The following is a 15,997-nucleotide window of genomic DNA, read 5'->3' as shown; positions in this document are numbered from 1 at the left end:
TTACTTTAATTTTTCATTATTAATTTATATAATCTGGCTAAAATGCATATTGTTTTTATACATAAGAAATTAAGCAGTTAATTATAAAATATATATTTTATAATTTAAAGATCTTACATACTGCTTATGTGTATTTACATGTATTTCACGAATCATATAGTATCTCGTGTAATGCTTGAAAACGCACATAAGCAGTATGTAATATCTTTTTCTATGTTAAAAGATTATTTATTGTACCGTGTTACATGTACAATATATTAACTATCTCTAGTATATCTCCGCCATAATGTTCAACACAAGCGCAGTCCAGCCCGAAAAAGGATGGCACCGCTGGCCCTGACCATACTTATGTCGAGCGTGAATGTCGCCATTATACTGCTCCCACAGGTATCCCGTCCGTTCAAACTCGCGATAAACATTCGCGATCACATTTGTTCGCAGCTTAGTATACGCTGCTGCAAATTCTGCTTGAAACGGACTGCCGGTACTCGATTGAGCGTAATAATGTAACGCATCCAAAGCCAGATAATTCGCATTCATCCATATTGCTCCACGCCAGTACGGATTATCTCCAGGTGCATTCTCTTGTTCATAAAATTGATCCAGCGTCGACAAGGATCGCAGTCCATACGGCGACCACAATTGCAATGGGTCTATCATTTGTTTTAACAATGCAAGCAACTTCGGCGAATCTGGAGGAAGAACCTTTAAAAGAAGTGGAAAGATACTGATGTAGCCGATATGCTGCACATGTTGCAACTTCGTAACACCCGGAATAAAGACAGGCAGCAATTGCAGTCCACCACTACCGTCGCCAAGAGGAAACATGAAGTTCGGGTGAGTCTCTGGACACTTGACTTCCCTAGCCTTCATTTGTGCAACTGAAGCAGTTGCATCGATTGCTTGACCCTGGTCGTTCCGGCAACGTACCGCGACTTGATATTCAATTGTACCATCTTCACTATGCTCTCCAACATCAAAATACGACTGCGCTTTTTCGTTCCAATGGTGCAGATCCAATCCATCTAAAAAGAAAGCACGATTGGATTGAAAAAGCTGCACATCAGTCTCCGAACCAATAAAGTCAGCCAGCTTTGCCATAATATTGCTCGAGCAGATCATCCACGATAGTAAATCCACGTGCATTTCATTCTCACTTGGATGCGATGCACGAGGGTAGTCATCCAGGCCCGACGATAGCGTATTTGACAACAATTTTCCATCATTTAAGCGACGACCACGCCAGCAAAAACTCGCGTCCTTTGGTCCTTGTTGTGTCTTTAATAGCCAGCGATACCAACGCTTTAGAAATGGGAATATCGTACGCACAAATGTCTTCAATTCATCGTCCGTGTCTGTCTTCTCGCGCCACAGTAACATCTTTTCCAACGCCAGCAACAACGAAGGTGGATTCGCATGCTCGACATGCTGCACCAAGAATTCACTAGGCACCTGACGACGCGCTACTTGTCCTAAAATCTGTTCACGAGCAATGTAGCCATCCTCTTCCATTAAGCTAAGCCAGTGAGCTATGACATCCCGTGTAATAGTGTCGTCAAACGCCGTGATCCCAATTTGGTGAAAACCTTCATCCCATAAAAAGCCACGAGGAAAGAAAGATCGCGAGGGGACGGCAGTCAAGAGCGCCTTGATAGGTGTTTCAAGAACTTCTGACTTTTCTAAATCGTGCTGTACTAGTGAGCTGCCGTAAAAGTATCCCGTGCCTCCAATTAAGTTACTAAAAGCTGCCTTCGCAAACGCCACGAGGCTATGATTCAACGGTTTTTCGTCCCCATCCTTTTCAATCCATGTCTTGGTTGATAAGTGAAATATGTTCTCAAATTTAGTGTCAAATTCATGCGAATAGTCAGCCAAGATTCCGCTAATAAGCGAATGAATAGGATTCTTCACAACATCAGCCGCACTGAGTGTTGGGGCTTCATTAAATAGCACATCGAGCGTCACATCGCCTTCCTCATATCTGTCATAATCAACAATCACAGTCGCCTGCACCACAACCAAAGTACTTCCTTCTTCCATTTCATTTTCTAGTAAAATTTCTGCATCCATATTCACGTTGTTTTCATCTCCACGCGGACGTTGAGCCATTGAGACTAATCGTTCCTTTACATTTAATACATTGGTGTCTTTAAATCCAGCATAGTGCATCTCCACGCCACGCACGGACGTGTGTGTCTTTAATTGCACTTGCATCTGGAAAGTAAGCGGTGCTGCGTCGTTTTCAGGCTTTTTATCAATATATCCTTCACTTTCCAGCACCAACTGCAGACACTGCTCCTCCTCTTTACCACACGGCATTGGCGTGGGCTCCACTGCGACTTCCAACAAATGAGTAAGCTTCCTTCGACAAAAGTTTTCTAAGCTTTCATCCCCACAGCTCAGATCTACATAGAAAAAGAGCGACACTTTATTACTCGTGATCTGTCGACGTTTCAACCGCGGATCTTTTGGAATCAAAGGTGCAGTTTGCGTACGAACAGCCCAACCCTGTATTTCTTGTGTCTGAATACGAGCATAGCTTGTATTAAGCTCGAGACGATTATATTGGTCTTGAATAAGTTGAAAGCCATAATTCGTCCCATCGTGTTGTAACCACCCGTACCGCTCGAGACGGTCTTCCTGGCGACATTGGTGACGAATCTGTGACACATCCTCCAGTTGAGAGCCCCATAATAGTCCTGCTGAAACAAATTCAGGTATCGTGCGAGACCGAAGACCTAAATAAAGAGCTGGACGATAAGTACCCCATCGCAAGCGACTCGTTGAGTTTATTCGAGTCAATTGGATGAGGGATTCAAGTTCTAAGGACAACGTAGGGACGGGAAGGTTCTTCGTTCGATGAAATTCCGTATACACTGATAGTAGTATCGCTAAGAGCGATGCACATACAAAGACTGCTTTAACTCGCCCCGCGCTCTCTTCGGCCGTTGGGACCATTTCAAATAAAATCGATTGACAATTTTGAATTTGATGATTCGCTGAAATTTCATCACTATCATCTAAAAATATATTTTGATTGGTGGAAATAAACCGGACATGCCTCCTTGGCTGCTCGATTTCATTTTTGATCGTCCACGTGGCGAGTTTTCGATCAAATTGGTGTCTGCGATGATGCGTTTGCTGTCGCTACTAGCGACGCTGCTACTGGTTGTGAGCTGGTCAAATGTCGACGTTGAGGCCAAAAAGAGTCGTAAAGAAAAAATTGTGCCGCTAAAGGGTAGCGAGAAGCTGGCGCAACTCCAGAGCCACAAGCTTCATGGCGTCGTGCCGTTCACGAACGATATGTTTTTAAAGTACGTTTCTCGACCAGATCGTCCGTACCATTTGGTCCTGCTGCTTACGGCAATGACTGAGAAATACAAATGTGAGGCGTGCAAACACGTAGCGCCCGAGTTTGAGTTGCTTGGCACGAGCTACGAGGCTGCGAAGCAGCTTCAAGTGGATACGCGCGACGGCCTCGAGGTCTTTTTTGGTGTCGTGGACGTTGAAACCAATGGGATTGCTTTTAAAATGTATGATCTGACTTCGGCTCCCCACATTCTGTACGTGGCCCCAGACCGTTCCATCGATGCGGCGAATCCCATACCAAAGACGTTGAAAACGGAACCGCAGAATATGTACAACATCTATTCGCAGGGTGTTTTAGCCGAGCCTATCGCAGATTTTGTAAAGCAACGAACGGGGTTTGAGATTGAAGTGCAGAGGTCAAAAAGTGTTCGCCACGCGCTTATGTTAATGGCGCTCGTGTTCGTCGCTGTCACGGCCAAGCTGGTACTAGTTCATTTGGACTTTGTGATGGCCAAGATACGTCGTAAACAATTGTGGATGTCCGTCTCGCTTCTGTTTTATGGTCTCTCCGTGTCTGGTATGGTGTACTGCATCATCCGCAATCCGGCCCCCTATTCGGCTGATCGTGCTGGCAATATTCAGTACTTTCATCCTCAAGGCCGCCAGCAGTTTGTCTATGAAGGGCTTATCGTTGGCGGATACGATATCGCCTCCGCTGTCTTTATCATTCTGCTCTCGCAATGGGCTCTCTACGTGCATAACCCGACGGTGCGCTACGTTTCTATCGTTGGCTGTGCGCTGGGCTTCTTTGTTATGTACCGTCAAATGACGAACGCCTACAAGTATAAGAACCGCTGGTACACAGGCTGGATGGGTATTTGAGGCGAAGAAGATGTGTCGAAAAAAGAAACCCGTTCAAAATTTAGGAAATTATGAAAATATAGCTCTATTTTTGGGTAGGCCACTTCAATGTTTGAAATATCCACTTCCGACTACTATCCCTATTATCGCCACATTGACATACACTCGTGCCTCTCGTTGCCGGTCGTGACGATGGAGGGCTGGCTCACGAAGCGCCGAGACCACATGAACCTTATTTGGCGTGCGTATATATAACACGCGTATAAATCCTGTACATCCTATATATATAACCTTTCTCCTTGTCTAGTGGATCGTTACTTTCTTTTGGATGGCAACCAGCTTCGCTACTATCGCAAACGTGGTGACCCCGCGCCACGAGGGACGTACATTCTCACCGACGCGTGTGTTGTGAGTCCTGTCTTCAATTCCGAAGAGAAACACAAACACCATGGGCCCGTGTGGATGTTTCGGATTACATTTACAGTTGGGGACGTTATCAGTGGCGAGAAGTCGTACAAGAAGGATCGATTTCTTGATCTGGGGGCAAAAAGCGAAGAAAATGCCAAGGAATGGAAGCGTGCAATTGAGAATGCCGTACGATCGTTAAGGGAATTGGTGGCCCATCAAAAGAAGCTGAAAACGGATGCCGAGATTTTCCCCACACCTACGCACGTGCCAAGGATGTTAAAGGCCGATGAAGACACAATGTCTCTTTTTAATCTTGACGCCGACAATGTTATGGCAGAGCAAGCGTGGTGGCTTGCTCGAGTGGAAGGAGGTCTCCGAATCATGCAGGAATGTCCTCTTGGACCGAACGTCGCCGCCAATTTGTACGCACAACACGCTGCAACAACCAACGGCTTGTTTATAAGTGCCTGCGTAAGCGCCGCCTTGAGCTTTGCCTGCATGTTTTCGTATGCAAACAATATGCTCTTGAGTTTTGGTAGCGCACTTGTAGCCATGACAGTGTGTTGCGTTGCTGTGACGCCAACCCAAGCTCCTGAGATCCCGAGTTTGCGTGTCTCGCAAGTCGTTCATGGCTCGCCTACCGAAGTATTTCGTCTTGTCATGAATAGCAAGCGATTCCAGCGATGGGATGCCGCTACAGCCACGATGCGTGTGATTCAGCAACTTGATGATCATGCGGATATTGTGTACGTGACGCAGCGACCGACGCAATTGTGGCCATGGTGGCAAAAAGCCCGCGACCTCGTACTAATGCGCTACTGGCGACGGGAAGAGGACGGATCGTACTTTGTCATGTACCAGAGCATCGTGCATCCCGAGTGTCGTGTGCGCCACAATTACGTGCGTGCGAATTTTCTTGGCGGTGGTTTCGTGATTGCTCCGCAGCGTGTCCCAAGTGGATCGATCCGTACGCTCGTGACGTACGTGGTTCGGTACGATCCTGGAGGTTGGTCGTATATTTACCATCAACTTGGTATGGCGGTGGATCTCGTGATGCCCATGCTGCGAAGTGTCGTGGGTATTCGGGATGAAATGAGTGCCACGGACTTTATTACACCCAATGTCTCGATGGCACCTGCTGGAGACGGTGACAAGACTGATGTAGACACTGCCATAATCGCAGATAGTATTGACCCATTTGGCGTCGTCACGGGGGTTCAAAAGCTCGAAACGAGTTTGCCTGAAAAAATGTGGGCTGAGCCGGACTCGTCTCTCTTTTGTGTTCGTGGACACAATTACTTGACCGATAAGAAGAAGCTTCCGTCGGCACCTGCAATGTTCCACACGATGGGGGTCGACCTCTTGTCGTTTGAGAGTCCTGCAGAGAGGTACAACATTTCGTCGCGTTCGGACAGCATTGGAAGCACGAGCTCGAGATTCACGTTTGTTGTCAACATGATCATTCCGAGTCCCGAGAATGTCTGCATGGTATTTTATTTCCAGCCAGTGCGTGACAATGTGTTTGAGGATGGTTCGGGTTTTTCCGAGCTTTTGAATGATTTTATTGATGGTGATGATCAATTTCGAAACTCCCGCTTTAAGCTTATTCCTACGGTCGTGGAAGGCAGCTTTATAATTAAACAGTCCGTTGGATCGAAACCCACCTTGCTTGGAAACAAGCTCAAGTGTCTGTACCATCGTGGAGAAAACTACTTTGAAGTGGACATTGATATCTCGTCCAATTCAGTTGCGAATACGGTGGTGGGTATGGTGCAAGGGGTGACCAAATCACTCGTGGTGGACCTGGCATTTCTGCTTGAGGCTCAGTCCGATGAAGAGTTACCAGAAGTTATCCTTGGCGCAGTTCGCATGCAGCACATTTCTCTTGATTCCCCACGCCGCATGGTATCGCCCCCCATTTAGAGAGCAGGTAAGGAGCATGTGATCGCGGTTCACCAGAAGTTACACACACTTTTTTAACGTTGTTAAAGCGTATAGTGTGCTGACGTTTTCGATAATACATTTCTTTTGTGGATTGATCCTTTCTCCAAGAATTATCGTTCTAGTATACTCATCTGGGCATCGAACGCCGATATCATTCACGTTTGATGGCCACCAATTCGCTGCTGCCATTACTTCTGTTGACACTTTATTCTGACTTGACAGGTGGCATTCTCTGATGTGTCTTTTGTTGCCAACGATTTCCAGTCTTAACTTTTTTTGGAATAAAATTCGCATGATCCCAGACAATGTCGCCCAGAGCGACTTGGTTCCATAAGCGACTCACAAAGCTAGCATTGTGCAGGTCGGTGTTTGTAAGGAAGCCAAATATCTTTGCGCTTATGTCAATTTTAAGTGGAACGAGATCTTGACCAAATAATGGCAACACAAACACTCGTTTTACTCGGCGCGAGGATCGCATATTACTACAATCGCCAAAGTTGTCACGAAAAGAATCGTACTCTTTTAATACCAGTGAGCTGTACTTAGCTCCAGAACCAGCAGTGCGTTTTCTCTCCCCTTCGCCTCTTCCCGGTGACACATAAGAACGTTTGACGTCATTTCGTCTCGTCACTTGAGGCGGCGTAGATGGTGAAGTACATGGCATTGCTGTTACTTGGCCATGGACTAAAATCCTTTCCAATCCATCGACGTCTTTTGATTCTTTGTCTCTTCGATCATGCCCCGACGGTGTCTTGAATGGCAACGTAAAGTCTTCCTTCCAGGCTCTACCATCAACACGCATCCGCTTGCGAATTCCCGTAAAAACTCGTGATACCAAAGTTTCCTTGAGCTCGTTGTACGGTGTTTCATTCAAACGTGAGCTTGTATTTGCTTCATTCTTTACATATGCCTGATTCTTGCACTCCTACAGAGAATGAGACAACCATTTTCAATGCAAACAATAACCAAGTACACGTCATGTTGACGTACAATACATCGGCAATTTTCTCCGCAAATCACTCCTGCTTGAAAGCACTCGCAATACTTTTTTTGACACGCTGATTTCTTACAGTGGCATCCATGTTTGTGCACCTTTGTTGAAACATTCCTACTAATAAGTAGCTGCTGATGCCGACACCTTTGCTGATTTGGTGGTGATAGTAACACACGAGACGAAGTGCCTATTCCTTCAGATACTTTAACGACTAAACAATTTGCATTCCCTGCTGTCATACCGAAAGGTTTTGTGCCAATTTTGGGCTGAAAAGCCTTTGGATTTTTCTCCAGTCGCAATGCAATGGCATGCTGACGAAGACTTTCCGTTTTCGTGGTATTCGAGCAATTTAGACAGTTGCAATTTGCATCGCAATAGCCACCGCTAGCAAAGCATTCACAATAGAATTTAAGACACTTTGACTTCTTACAATTGCACGGGGCTTTCCTCGGGTTGGATGGTGGGATGACAGCACATTGATGTGAATATTGAGATGCTGATGGCAACGACATTTTCAATGCAGTAACATTGTCGACCGAAAGTGGCGTTTTTGAAAGGTGGCTCTAACGGCAGCATCGCTAGCCAACGGTGTCAGCGTAGTGAGCTTGTCTGAAGTTGATATTGTTCCTTTCCGCTTTACTTGCTTTGCTAAAGTGATCGCTTGCAATCGTGTGGTGGCAGATGATTTGATTGCTTTCGTCGAGACATTTTGTGTCGCTTTTCGCTTCTTTTTCGTATACTTTCGAGTCGTCAGCGCGACTATTTGTCCAGCTTGTGGAGATTGAGGAAGAGGTGATAATAGTGAAGTATTTTTAGTCATTCGTAATGCCAGTCGAGCTGATGCTTTCTCGTTTGAAACGTGAGTACAAGAATTAGGCAATTCATTGCCTGTAGGTGTTTGTCCATTCCACTGCTGAAGTGGTGACCGAGTTAAACGCTTTGATGTCGCCAACTTATTTGGCGATTGCAGCAATTTACGCTGAATCGTGATGGTTGAGAAGTTTTCTGTGTTGGCTGTTCGTCGGCACATATGCCTTTCCCGCTTTCTAAGAGATGGACATCACGAAATTGAATCAGTCAAGCTCGTTTCGATTGGCCATGCAATGCTTACAAACTCTTGTTAATAGCTTGGAGATCTCGAGTGGTGTGTGAATAAAGCAACGATGGTGAGGCTTCACATGATGTGTGAAGCTTTAGCTTCATGACGCTATGGCCTGCAAGCTTTGAGCGCTCCGTTTTACCTGGTGTAGCACGAGTTGACGCCTGAATATTAGGCAAATAAGCATTTATAAGCTTTGGAGAGACGATTTTTGAAGCGCAATTGAAGCCTGATTTGTATTCTCCAGCAAATGAACCAGCTACTAAAAAGCTTGGAGTTTCTTTCGCCTGAATTGTAGGCAAGGAGCGAATCAAAGTGGCATCATCGGAAATGTCATTATCATTGTTTGCATCAAAAGATTGACGTTGCTCGTTCTCGGGAAAAGGTGGGAGTCTGTATGCAGCATATCACGAACATATCAGCACGAAACCCTGAAATCTCAACACGAAAGAACGTACAATTTCGGTAAGTTATATGACGAGCAAGATAAGCTCGGAGAAAGTCTCATGGACATGACAGGAGTGTCGAAATCGTCTTCAGAAGATAGTGAGTTGACATACGAAAAGAAGGAGTCCTGCTCACTTGGGCATCGAACAAGTCCGCTGGGTAGGCTAGCTTGGTCAATCTCCACGCGCCCGCTAGTAATAGCAACGGACTTGATAGCATCGTGAGCACTTTGGCACGCGTGTACCTCTTGTTTACAACAATGAATACTCTCCAGTTGTTGAGAAACATGCTGCTGTGGAATTGTCGCAGTCACTGCTCTTGATTGCGCTTTGTCTTCAGCTTTGTATCGCTTTGCAGCCATTTCTTTCTCTTGACCCGCAGAAGGTATTTTTTCATGCATTGTTGTGAAAGACCTTTTTGAATTAGGTACATTAGAGCGTCGCTGTGGCGTTTTGACAGTCTGTTTTTCTTTTCCTATCGACGTAGCAATTGTTGGTTCTGACGACTTCATATATTGTGACGGAGAAGACATAGTACTGGAATTAGATACATATACTGGAGAAGGTGTTGACAGCTTTCCAGAGCTATCTTTTGAAAAATTGGCAAAAATGCGTCGATGAGGTGGCGGCGTCAGTAGCGTGAAATTTTTGTCGAAATCCAGAGGTGAAAAGTCGAAATCGCTGTCGTGAAGAGATACATTACTAGAAATAACGCTAAGTGCATCGTCATTTTCAGGAGTCTGTACTCGCTTTGACTCCGGCTCTTGCTCTGGCTGCGTCGTATCTGCTGCCTGTTGTCGATCTGTGATAGGCATATCCGACTCCGTTTCACCGCAGCCAGCAGGTTTGTAGTTTAACCTTGGAGGGTTTGCAAGAGACATTTGTGGCGCGCAAAGAGTGATGCTGGAAAGCTGCAGATGGTTGCACAGTCGTTGGTCAGATTCTGCACCTTAAGTCATGGCGCGAGTTTTGGAAAGGCGGATGAGGCTAAGCCAATAGAAGACGATAAAATGAACTAATTTTTTTTTATTTTGGCGGTAAATTGCCATATCTCAACCTCGAAGAGAACATCTTGACCAAGCTCATGTGAAACAAAATTAATCTTATTAATAACTGTTTTTATTTTGTTCTGCATATTTAATAAAAATATGTGCAGAAATAAATAAAAAATATAATTGGTAGTATTTAGGTGCTACGATCACATTAACCAATGAATCTTTGAAGTTGCAATACATTTGCATGTTAGCTAACTATTTCTTCGCAAGACAAAAAGTCAAGAGCCAGAGATTCGAACCGCTGGAATGGACAGAATAGATCCTGTGTATGGCCTGCGAAAGCCATTTCTTCATCTTCGTAATGCGGCGTAATGTAAAAATCATGTGTCGCCGGATCTTCATAGATGTTTAATTCGAGTGTGGTGCCATACTCAGGCAATCGCAAGCCCACATCAATCTGTAGAGCTCCCAATAGTGCCACAATAGAGTTATCATGAGCCGAGAAAAAAGAAATCTTGGCGACTTGCTTGTTTTCGACCACTGACTTGACAAATTCATAAACCTCCTTCACGCCACTCTTGAAAGCTTGATAACAAAAGGCTTTACGATGGTACAAACGCTGCCAAAGCCACGTATCATACGCTTCAATCTGCTTAAAGATCTCATAGGTCACACCTTCGGGATATGGCCAGTCATGCGCGCGACGACACGTTAGCGCATCTCGCAGTGCTGTCCAAGATAGTGGCTGATCGCTGGGCACGCCCAGACACTCACGCAAATGCAAGCTTAGCTTTTTCATGGCATCACGCTCAACCTCGCTTCTTAATCCCAAAACATCGTCGTGCACAATGAGCTCAATCTCGTTAAACACTTGCAATGGATGCACGGGCGCCAAGACATTGTGTTTGTATGTGTGCACATAAAATTGCGGAATCCTTGACTGTTGGTCATCGTGTCTGGAAAAGAAACCTCGTAATAGGCATTGCACGGACTCGATCGTGCGAGGGACACTGCTGGAAAGGATGTAAATGTCCTCGACCTTAACGTCGTGGTCAAGTAAATGTCCGTACTTCTCTCGCAGTGCTCGACCTTTGTTTGTCATGTGCTTCACGCCCTTTTGAGTCAGTAGTCCATAAGGATGCTGTGATTCTTTTGAAGGAGTTATAAATGGTGGCTGTGTCTTATCAGGACCCACGACCTTGGCCGTCTGTTGTAGCAATTCAATTTGCTCGGGTGTGGCCACTTTGGAGGCCCAGAAATCATTTTCCTCTGGTGTTGGTTCCATCTTTGAGCCAATAAACGTAAGCACGGGCGTTCGGTCTCCGTGGCGGTGGAAAATGAGTACATGGCGAAGAATTACATTGCGACCATTTGAAGAGGGTGTGGCCATTTTGTTGGCTTGATGGTAGATCGCAAAATGGGTATTAGTCGTTGTAATATCTGTGGCGCAGGTACACAAACGGCCAATCACTGTGCATAATTTAGAATTGCGGGATGATTCGTACTTTGTAATTGAAGTTATTCATTTCAGTATGCAAGAAGCGCTCAAAACGATGTATACTTAGAATTCATTACTCGATAAAGTGCTGCATTCGGTTGTGAGCCTTCCTCTAGTCATAAATTCTGACAGCTTGTGTTTATTCATACCTTTCTTTACTAGCAAATTACAATGTGAGCTTCGAAGGTTACCCCCTTTATAGCACCACAGCAGGCGGCAGAAATGGATGATGCCGATTCGAGTAGAGATGCGCTTCACTCCGGCCATGGAACGATCACGACAAATGTATAATCGACCATTCGGATAGTGCTACAAGAAGACATCGTGCTCACAAAATTGCACAAAGAGTTGCTGGTCTCATTCTATTGAGAATGCCAGATTGTGAGCCCAGCACTTCACTTACTTAAATTAAACTTCAATTGTCAGGAATAACCATTCAAGGCTTAAAAACGAATATTGTCGGGATTTAGCAGTAGTTTCTGTGCCAATCTCAAATAAATGGATAATTTCGATATAAAAAAATGACAAAGGTGACGGTATAACAAGAATGACAGTTATTTAATACAAATCTACTCGATTTCTTCTTTAATTAGCTTCGAGGGGTGTAATTAGCCTCCTAGTAATCTCACGAGCTCTGCAGCCGTCGGTCTTAACGTCGGATCGCGCTGAAAACAATCGTCGGCTGCTTTCCGTATACGCTGAGGACATCCTACTGTAAGACTTGGCCGTAGATTCCCATCGACGACTTCCTTAAGCACGTGAAATGGCTTCATCTTCTCACCATTGGACCCAACAGTGTTGTAAAATGGAACTTGACACGTATCTAGCTCCGCCAGTAATACCCCAAATGAATAAATATCAGCCTTCTCCGTATAATTAGAGCTCTCAAGTACTTCTGGTGCCGTCCAATAAGGCGTGCCAATCCCAGCCGACATATTATTAGGCTCCCAAACACGACTCGTGCCGAAATCAATCAATTTTGGCTGCAGTCCCTTGGTTAACAAAATGTTCTTTGCCTTAATATCACGGTGAATCACTTGACGTGTATGCAAATAATAAATAGCTCGGGCAATTCCAATGGCCATGTCAATTTTGTCCTTTGCCCACGTCATCAAGTCGCCACTTCGATTAATATACTTTTGCAAATCCCCTCGAGGAAGAAATTCTTCCACCATGGCCAAGTTCTCCAAACTACTCCACGTGACGCCAATAAATCTGACAATGTTTGGATGATTGAGACTGGCTGTCAATTGAATCTCGTTCATAAACTGTTTCGTCTCTTCAAACGTATGCTTCTTCGTCTGCAGCAATCGTTTTAGTGCCACTTTCTTACCAGCATAGCGACAAATCCAGACCTCCCCAAATGCCCCACGACAGAGCAGTCGACCATGCTCAATTCGCTCCCAAGCAATTCGTTTGCCCACGAGATTGACATCCGTGGTTAATGTATACTGCACATTATCGGTCGCTGACGAGCGGCTAAACGTCTCACGCATCGCAGGGATCCTTGCGCGATCAGCTTGGATAGAATCTCGAATCGACGGCATGAGATTCGACATTGTAGACATGGACATGGATTCTCGAAGGGATGGCAAGTAGAAGTGTTCCCCATTATAGCGATCAGAAGAGTGATCACTCCATACGTCATGACTGCATCGATTCGCAAGAGACACAGCGGACGAACGTAAACTTCGAGCAGAAGACGGACGACCCGAGAGGTGACTGGAGGAGGGACGTAGTGTAGCATTCAATTCTCGTGCGGACGACGGACGAGAACACGACAAATGTAATCGACGTTCAAGAGCTTCTTGAGCTGATACCGAAGGACCTGCTGGTAATGGGATTTGCAATGTCGCACGAGACGTTGAGCGACTGGGAGCTTCACGTGACAAAGCCGAAACTACTGGGACGGATCCTCGATGGAATGGTGGTGCATTGAATTCAATTGCAACGTGACTCCCTTGAAGTCGAAGATGAGAAGGAGCTGTATTACGACGTGACCGTGGCAGCGTTTCTTCCATAATTGGGGCTTGTTCGTTTATTGGACTGTCGTCTTTGTTTGGTAATCGAAGCGTACGGCTAAAATCCCCAATCGTTTCTTGTTCAGTACGACGCATACTGGTCCGATTCTGTTGTTGTCGAGGAGCAATTAAGGGACCGGAAGGCTTTGATTTTCGACTACATTCGCTCTCCGCTGGCGAAAGGCGCGACATGTAGAACGCTTGCAAACGTTGGCGCTTTTTAAAAACAACAAAAGTGATACACATGCATGCAATAGCACCGACTAGAACAATGGGACCGAGTAGCCACCAACTCCATCCGGTGCCAGTACTGTCGGCACCGCTTTGGACAGTCGACTCGGATTGAAGCTGATATTGTTTGATCCACGCTGTTAACCACGGCGTTGCCACTGGTTCGGACATTACTGCAACAATATCCGCTGACGTTTGTTGCATTGGATAGCAAGGAACGACGAGCGATCCATACCCGTCTTCGTTACATGTTCCATACGCCGGTTCCGAATCTGCCATCATTGTATGTATCGCATATACCAAGTACGATTCATTTGTCAACGAATCGATCCATCCATGTTTGACCGCTCGTATACTTGGAACCATTGCCGAATCACCGCCGTCCGACCAAATGGCAAGGTATGTACTAGTGTCCGAATCAAAGTAGTCCATCATACACTTGGCTGCCGTCAGCATCTGCGTTCCAGTGCAAGCTTCATTCACAGTATACATTGTGTCATCTGGTTGCTTGCAATTCAAAGCAGCGCATCCGGTCGTACGATACTCGACCCGTGAGATGGCTAAATTGGCCATGGATCGGCCACCAAGTGTCCAAATTTGTACTGCGTCATTCCCAGGTGAAAGGACGTATCCAGAATCCCACAGCAGTGCTCGCTGCAGCAATCCAGGGAGATTGTCAAACGACACGTTCAGCGGGGCCAGACGGGCATTTATCGCGCTTGGAATTGTATTCGGCACGCACTTTCCGATCGATTCTCCAGCTGCATGCCGCAAGTATAGCTGCCGCGCGATATCCGAAGTCGAGCCATTAAAGACAAACGAGTCGCTGATTGGTAGCGCAACTTCTATGGAGGCTTTGAAAGTATTCGTTATTACTGAATCGCGTTGCATGACAGTCGACGCGACGAAATACGGCACGATCGTCGAGAAGCCAAGTGCGACAAAGGCTGCGAGTCGAGCACGGCATTGTCGCACCATCCCCAACTTTGGTCTATCCAGACACAACCTGATTCAACGAGTCGCCAGCGTGAACGAGAGGCTATTAGAATGTCCGTTGGGATTGTCGTGTACAAGTGCCGAGTATTCGAAACTGATCGTTTTAGCCCGGTGCTGTGCCTTTGAATATATACGTTCAGCAGCTCTTTGGCTGGGTCAAACATACGGCTTGCTGAAGTAATTAGACCAATTACGAGTCCTACTGTATTCAAAATCTATCTATCGGTGGCTATGTGTCTTGCTACCAACGTGGATGGTGAAATTGACACCGACAATTGGTAGCAAAGTCGATTGACGAAGTTGCTCTACGATTTGCAACACTTTGGTGAAAATGAGCCATCGCGGGGGTCCAGGATTGTCGAAGCAGCGAAATGTTGTCTATTAATCTGAGATGCGGAGTTTCATTGCAAAACATCTGATTGAGTAGCTAGGAAAATTTGGTCGCCTCGAGCCATCCAAAAAAAGAGCGGGTAGGATCGATCAACTCCTTCAAGTGCACAATCTATGGAGTGTCTAGCGCAATTTAAGTAATAAGTTTACTTAAATTGACTCAGGTCGTTACAGAGTAAAAAAGTACAAATTAAACTTAATGGGTCGAGTTGGATCACGTCGACAAGAAGAATTTCTAGATTAACAACCGAAGACGATGCGCAAAGTTAGCGATTCATATAGTAGGAGAACACATCAAACAACGATGGGGACTGATGTGAACAAGGGTGTACAGTCCATTTAATCAAGAATATATTGTTGGATATTCCTTTAAAGTTAGGGGTCAGGACAGCAGTTTCGATTTTAAAAACTTCTGTTCTCCAAGCGTAGCGCTTTGGCATCTGCCTCTTTGAACGTAGCCGGATGAGATCGGAACAATTCCGTCCGGGCAGATGGTGAGAATATAAGTCCACTGCAGATGGTGTCTGTATTGGGGCATACAACTACTGTTTCATACAAGACCAATAAACAATATTATTTTCTATGATAGGAAATAAGTAATGAAGTATAAAATTATTATCTTTTAAATTTTTAACTTAATAATTTTAATATTACCAAATTTGGTTATATTGACGCAATAAGACATCGGTTCTATTGATACTGTAACGAGGCACCTTTGTAACGGGGTGTATCGTTACATGAAATTAACACTTAAAGGTTGTTAATTAATATATTATCTAAAAGGTAGATAATATTTGGAGGATAT

General features: G+C 45.2%; 6 protein-coding genes across 6 annotated transcripts; 1 reads left to right on the top strand and 5 right to left on the bottom strand.

Moving 5' to 3' along the window:
- Nucleotides 1–267: 267 nt before the first annotated feature.
- CCR75_008489 (uncharacterized protein) lies at nucleotides 268–2,958 on the bottom strand (the record flags this gene model as incomplete). Its single annotated transcript, XM_067966541.1, has 1 exon — nucleotides 268–2,958. One exon carries the CDS (start codon nucleotides 2,956–2,958, stop codon nucleotides 268–270), a length of 2,691 nt encoding a protein of 896 aa, XP_067819414.1.
- Nucleotides 2,959–3,108: 150 nt separating this feature from the next.
- Nucleotides 3,109–7,193, top strand: CCR75_008490 (uncharacterized protein). Its single transcript, XM_067966542.1, has 2 exons — nucleotides 3,109–4,411; nucleotides 4,478–7,193. Exons 1-2 carry the CDS (start codon nucleotides 4,279–4,281, stop codon nucleotides 6,499–6,501), a joined length of 2,157 nt encoding a protein of 718 aa, XP_067819360.1. The 5' UTR covers nucleotides 3,109–4,278; the 3' UTR covers nucleotides 6,502–7,193.
- On the bottom strand, nucleotides 6,728–8,028 carry CCR75_008491 (uncharacterized protein; the record flags this gene model as incomplete). Its single annotated transcript, XM_067966543.1, has 2 exons — nucleotides 6,728–7,447; nucleotides 7,513–8,028. 2 exons carry the CDS (start codon nucleotides 8,026–8,028, stop codon nucleotides 6,728–6,730), a joined length of 1,236 nt encoding a protein of 411 aa, XP_067819361.1.
- Nucleotides 8,029–8,030: 2 nt separating this feature from the next.
- Nucleotides 8,031–9,942, bottom strand: CCR75_008492 (uncharacterized protein; the record flags this gene model as incomplete). Its single annotated transcript, XM_067966544.1, has 3 exons — nucleotides 8,031–8,562; nucleotides 8,628–9,008; nucleotides 9,074–9,942. 3 exons carry the CDS (start codon nucleotides 9,940–9,942, stop codon nucleotides 8,031–8,033), a joined length of 1,782 nt encoding a protein of 593 aa, XP_067819362.1.
- A 361-nt stretch (nucleotides 9,943–10,303) lies between these two features.
- On the bottom strand, nucleotides 10,304–11,446 carry CCR75_008493 (uncharacterized protein; the record flags this gene model as incomplete). The annotated part of the gene is made up of 1 exon (XM_067966545.1): nucleotides 10,304–11,446. One exon carries the CDS (start codon nucleotides 11,444–11,446, stop codon nucleotides 10,304–10,306), a length of 1,143 nt encoding a protein of 380 aa, XP_067819411.1.
- A 716-nt stretch (nucleotides 11,447–12,162) lies between these two features.
- Nucleotides 12,163–14,784, bottom strand: CCR75_008494 (uncharacterized protein; the record flags this gene model as incomplete). Its single annotated transcript, XM_067966546.1, has 2 exons — nucleotides 12,163–12,676; nucleotides 13,007–14,784. The coding sequence occupies 2 exons, from the start codon at nucleotides 14,782–14,784 to the stop codon at nucleotides 12,163–12,165; spliced, it is 2,292 nt and encodes a 763-aa protein (XP_067819363.1).
- Between the last annotated feature and the right edge of the window lie 1,213 nt (nucleotides 14,785–15,997).

The sequence above is a fragment of the Bremia lactucae genome, linkage group LG16, assembly GCF_004359215.1.
Source record: "Bremia lactucae strain SF5 linkage group LG16, whole genome shotgun sequence".
NCBI lineage: Eukaryota > Oomycota > Peronosporomycetes > Peronosporales > Peronosporaceae > Bremia > Bremia lactucae.
The sequence above is the reverse complement of the archived record's forward strand: the minus strand, read 5'-3'. Positions and strand labels throughout refer to the sequence as shown.

Excerpts from the sequence above, each read along its gene's own strand:
- CCR75_008490 (XM_067966542.1), top strand. The coding sequence starts at position 4,279 with ATGTTTGAAATATCCACTTCCGACTACTATCCCTATTATCGCCACATT. Across the intron at positions 4,412-4,477 it reads CCACATGAACCTTATTTGGC|TGGATCGTTACTTTCTTTTG; the intron begins GTGCGTATATAT and ends CTCCTTGTCTAG.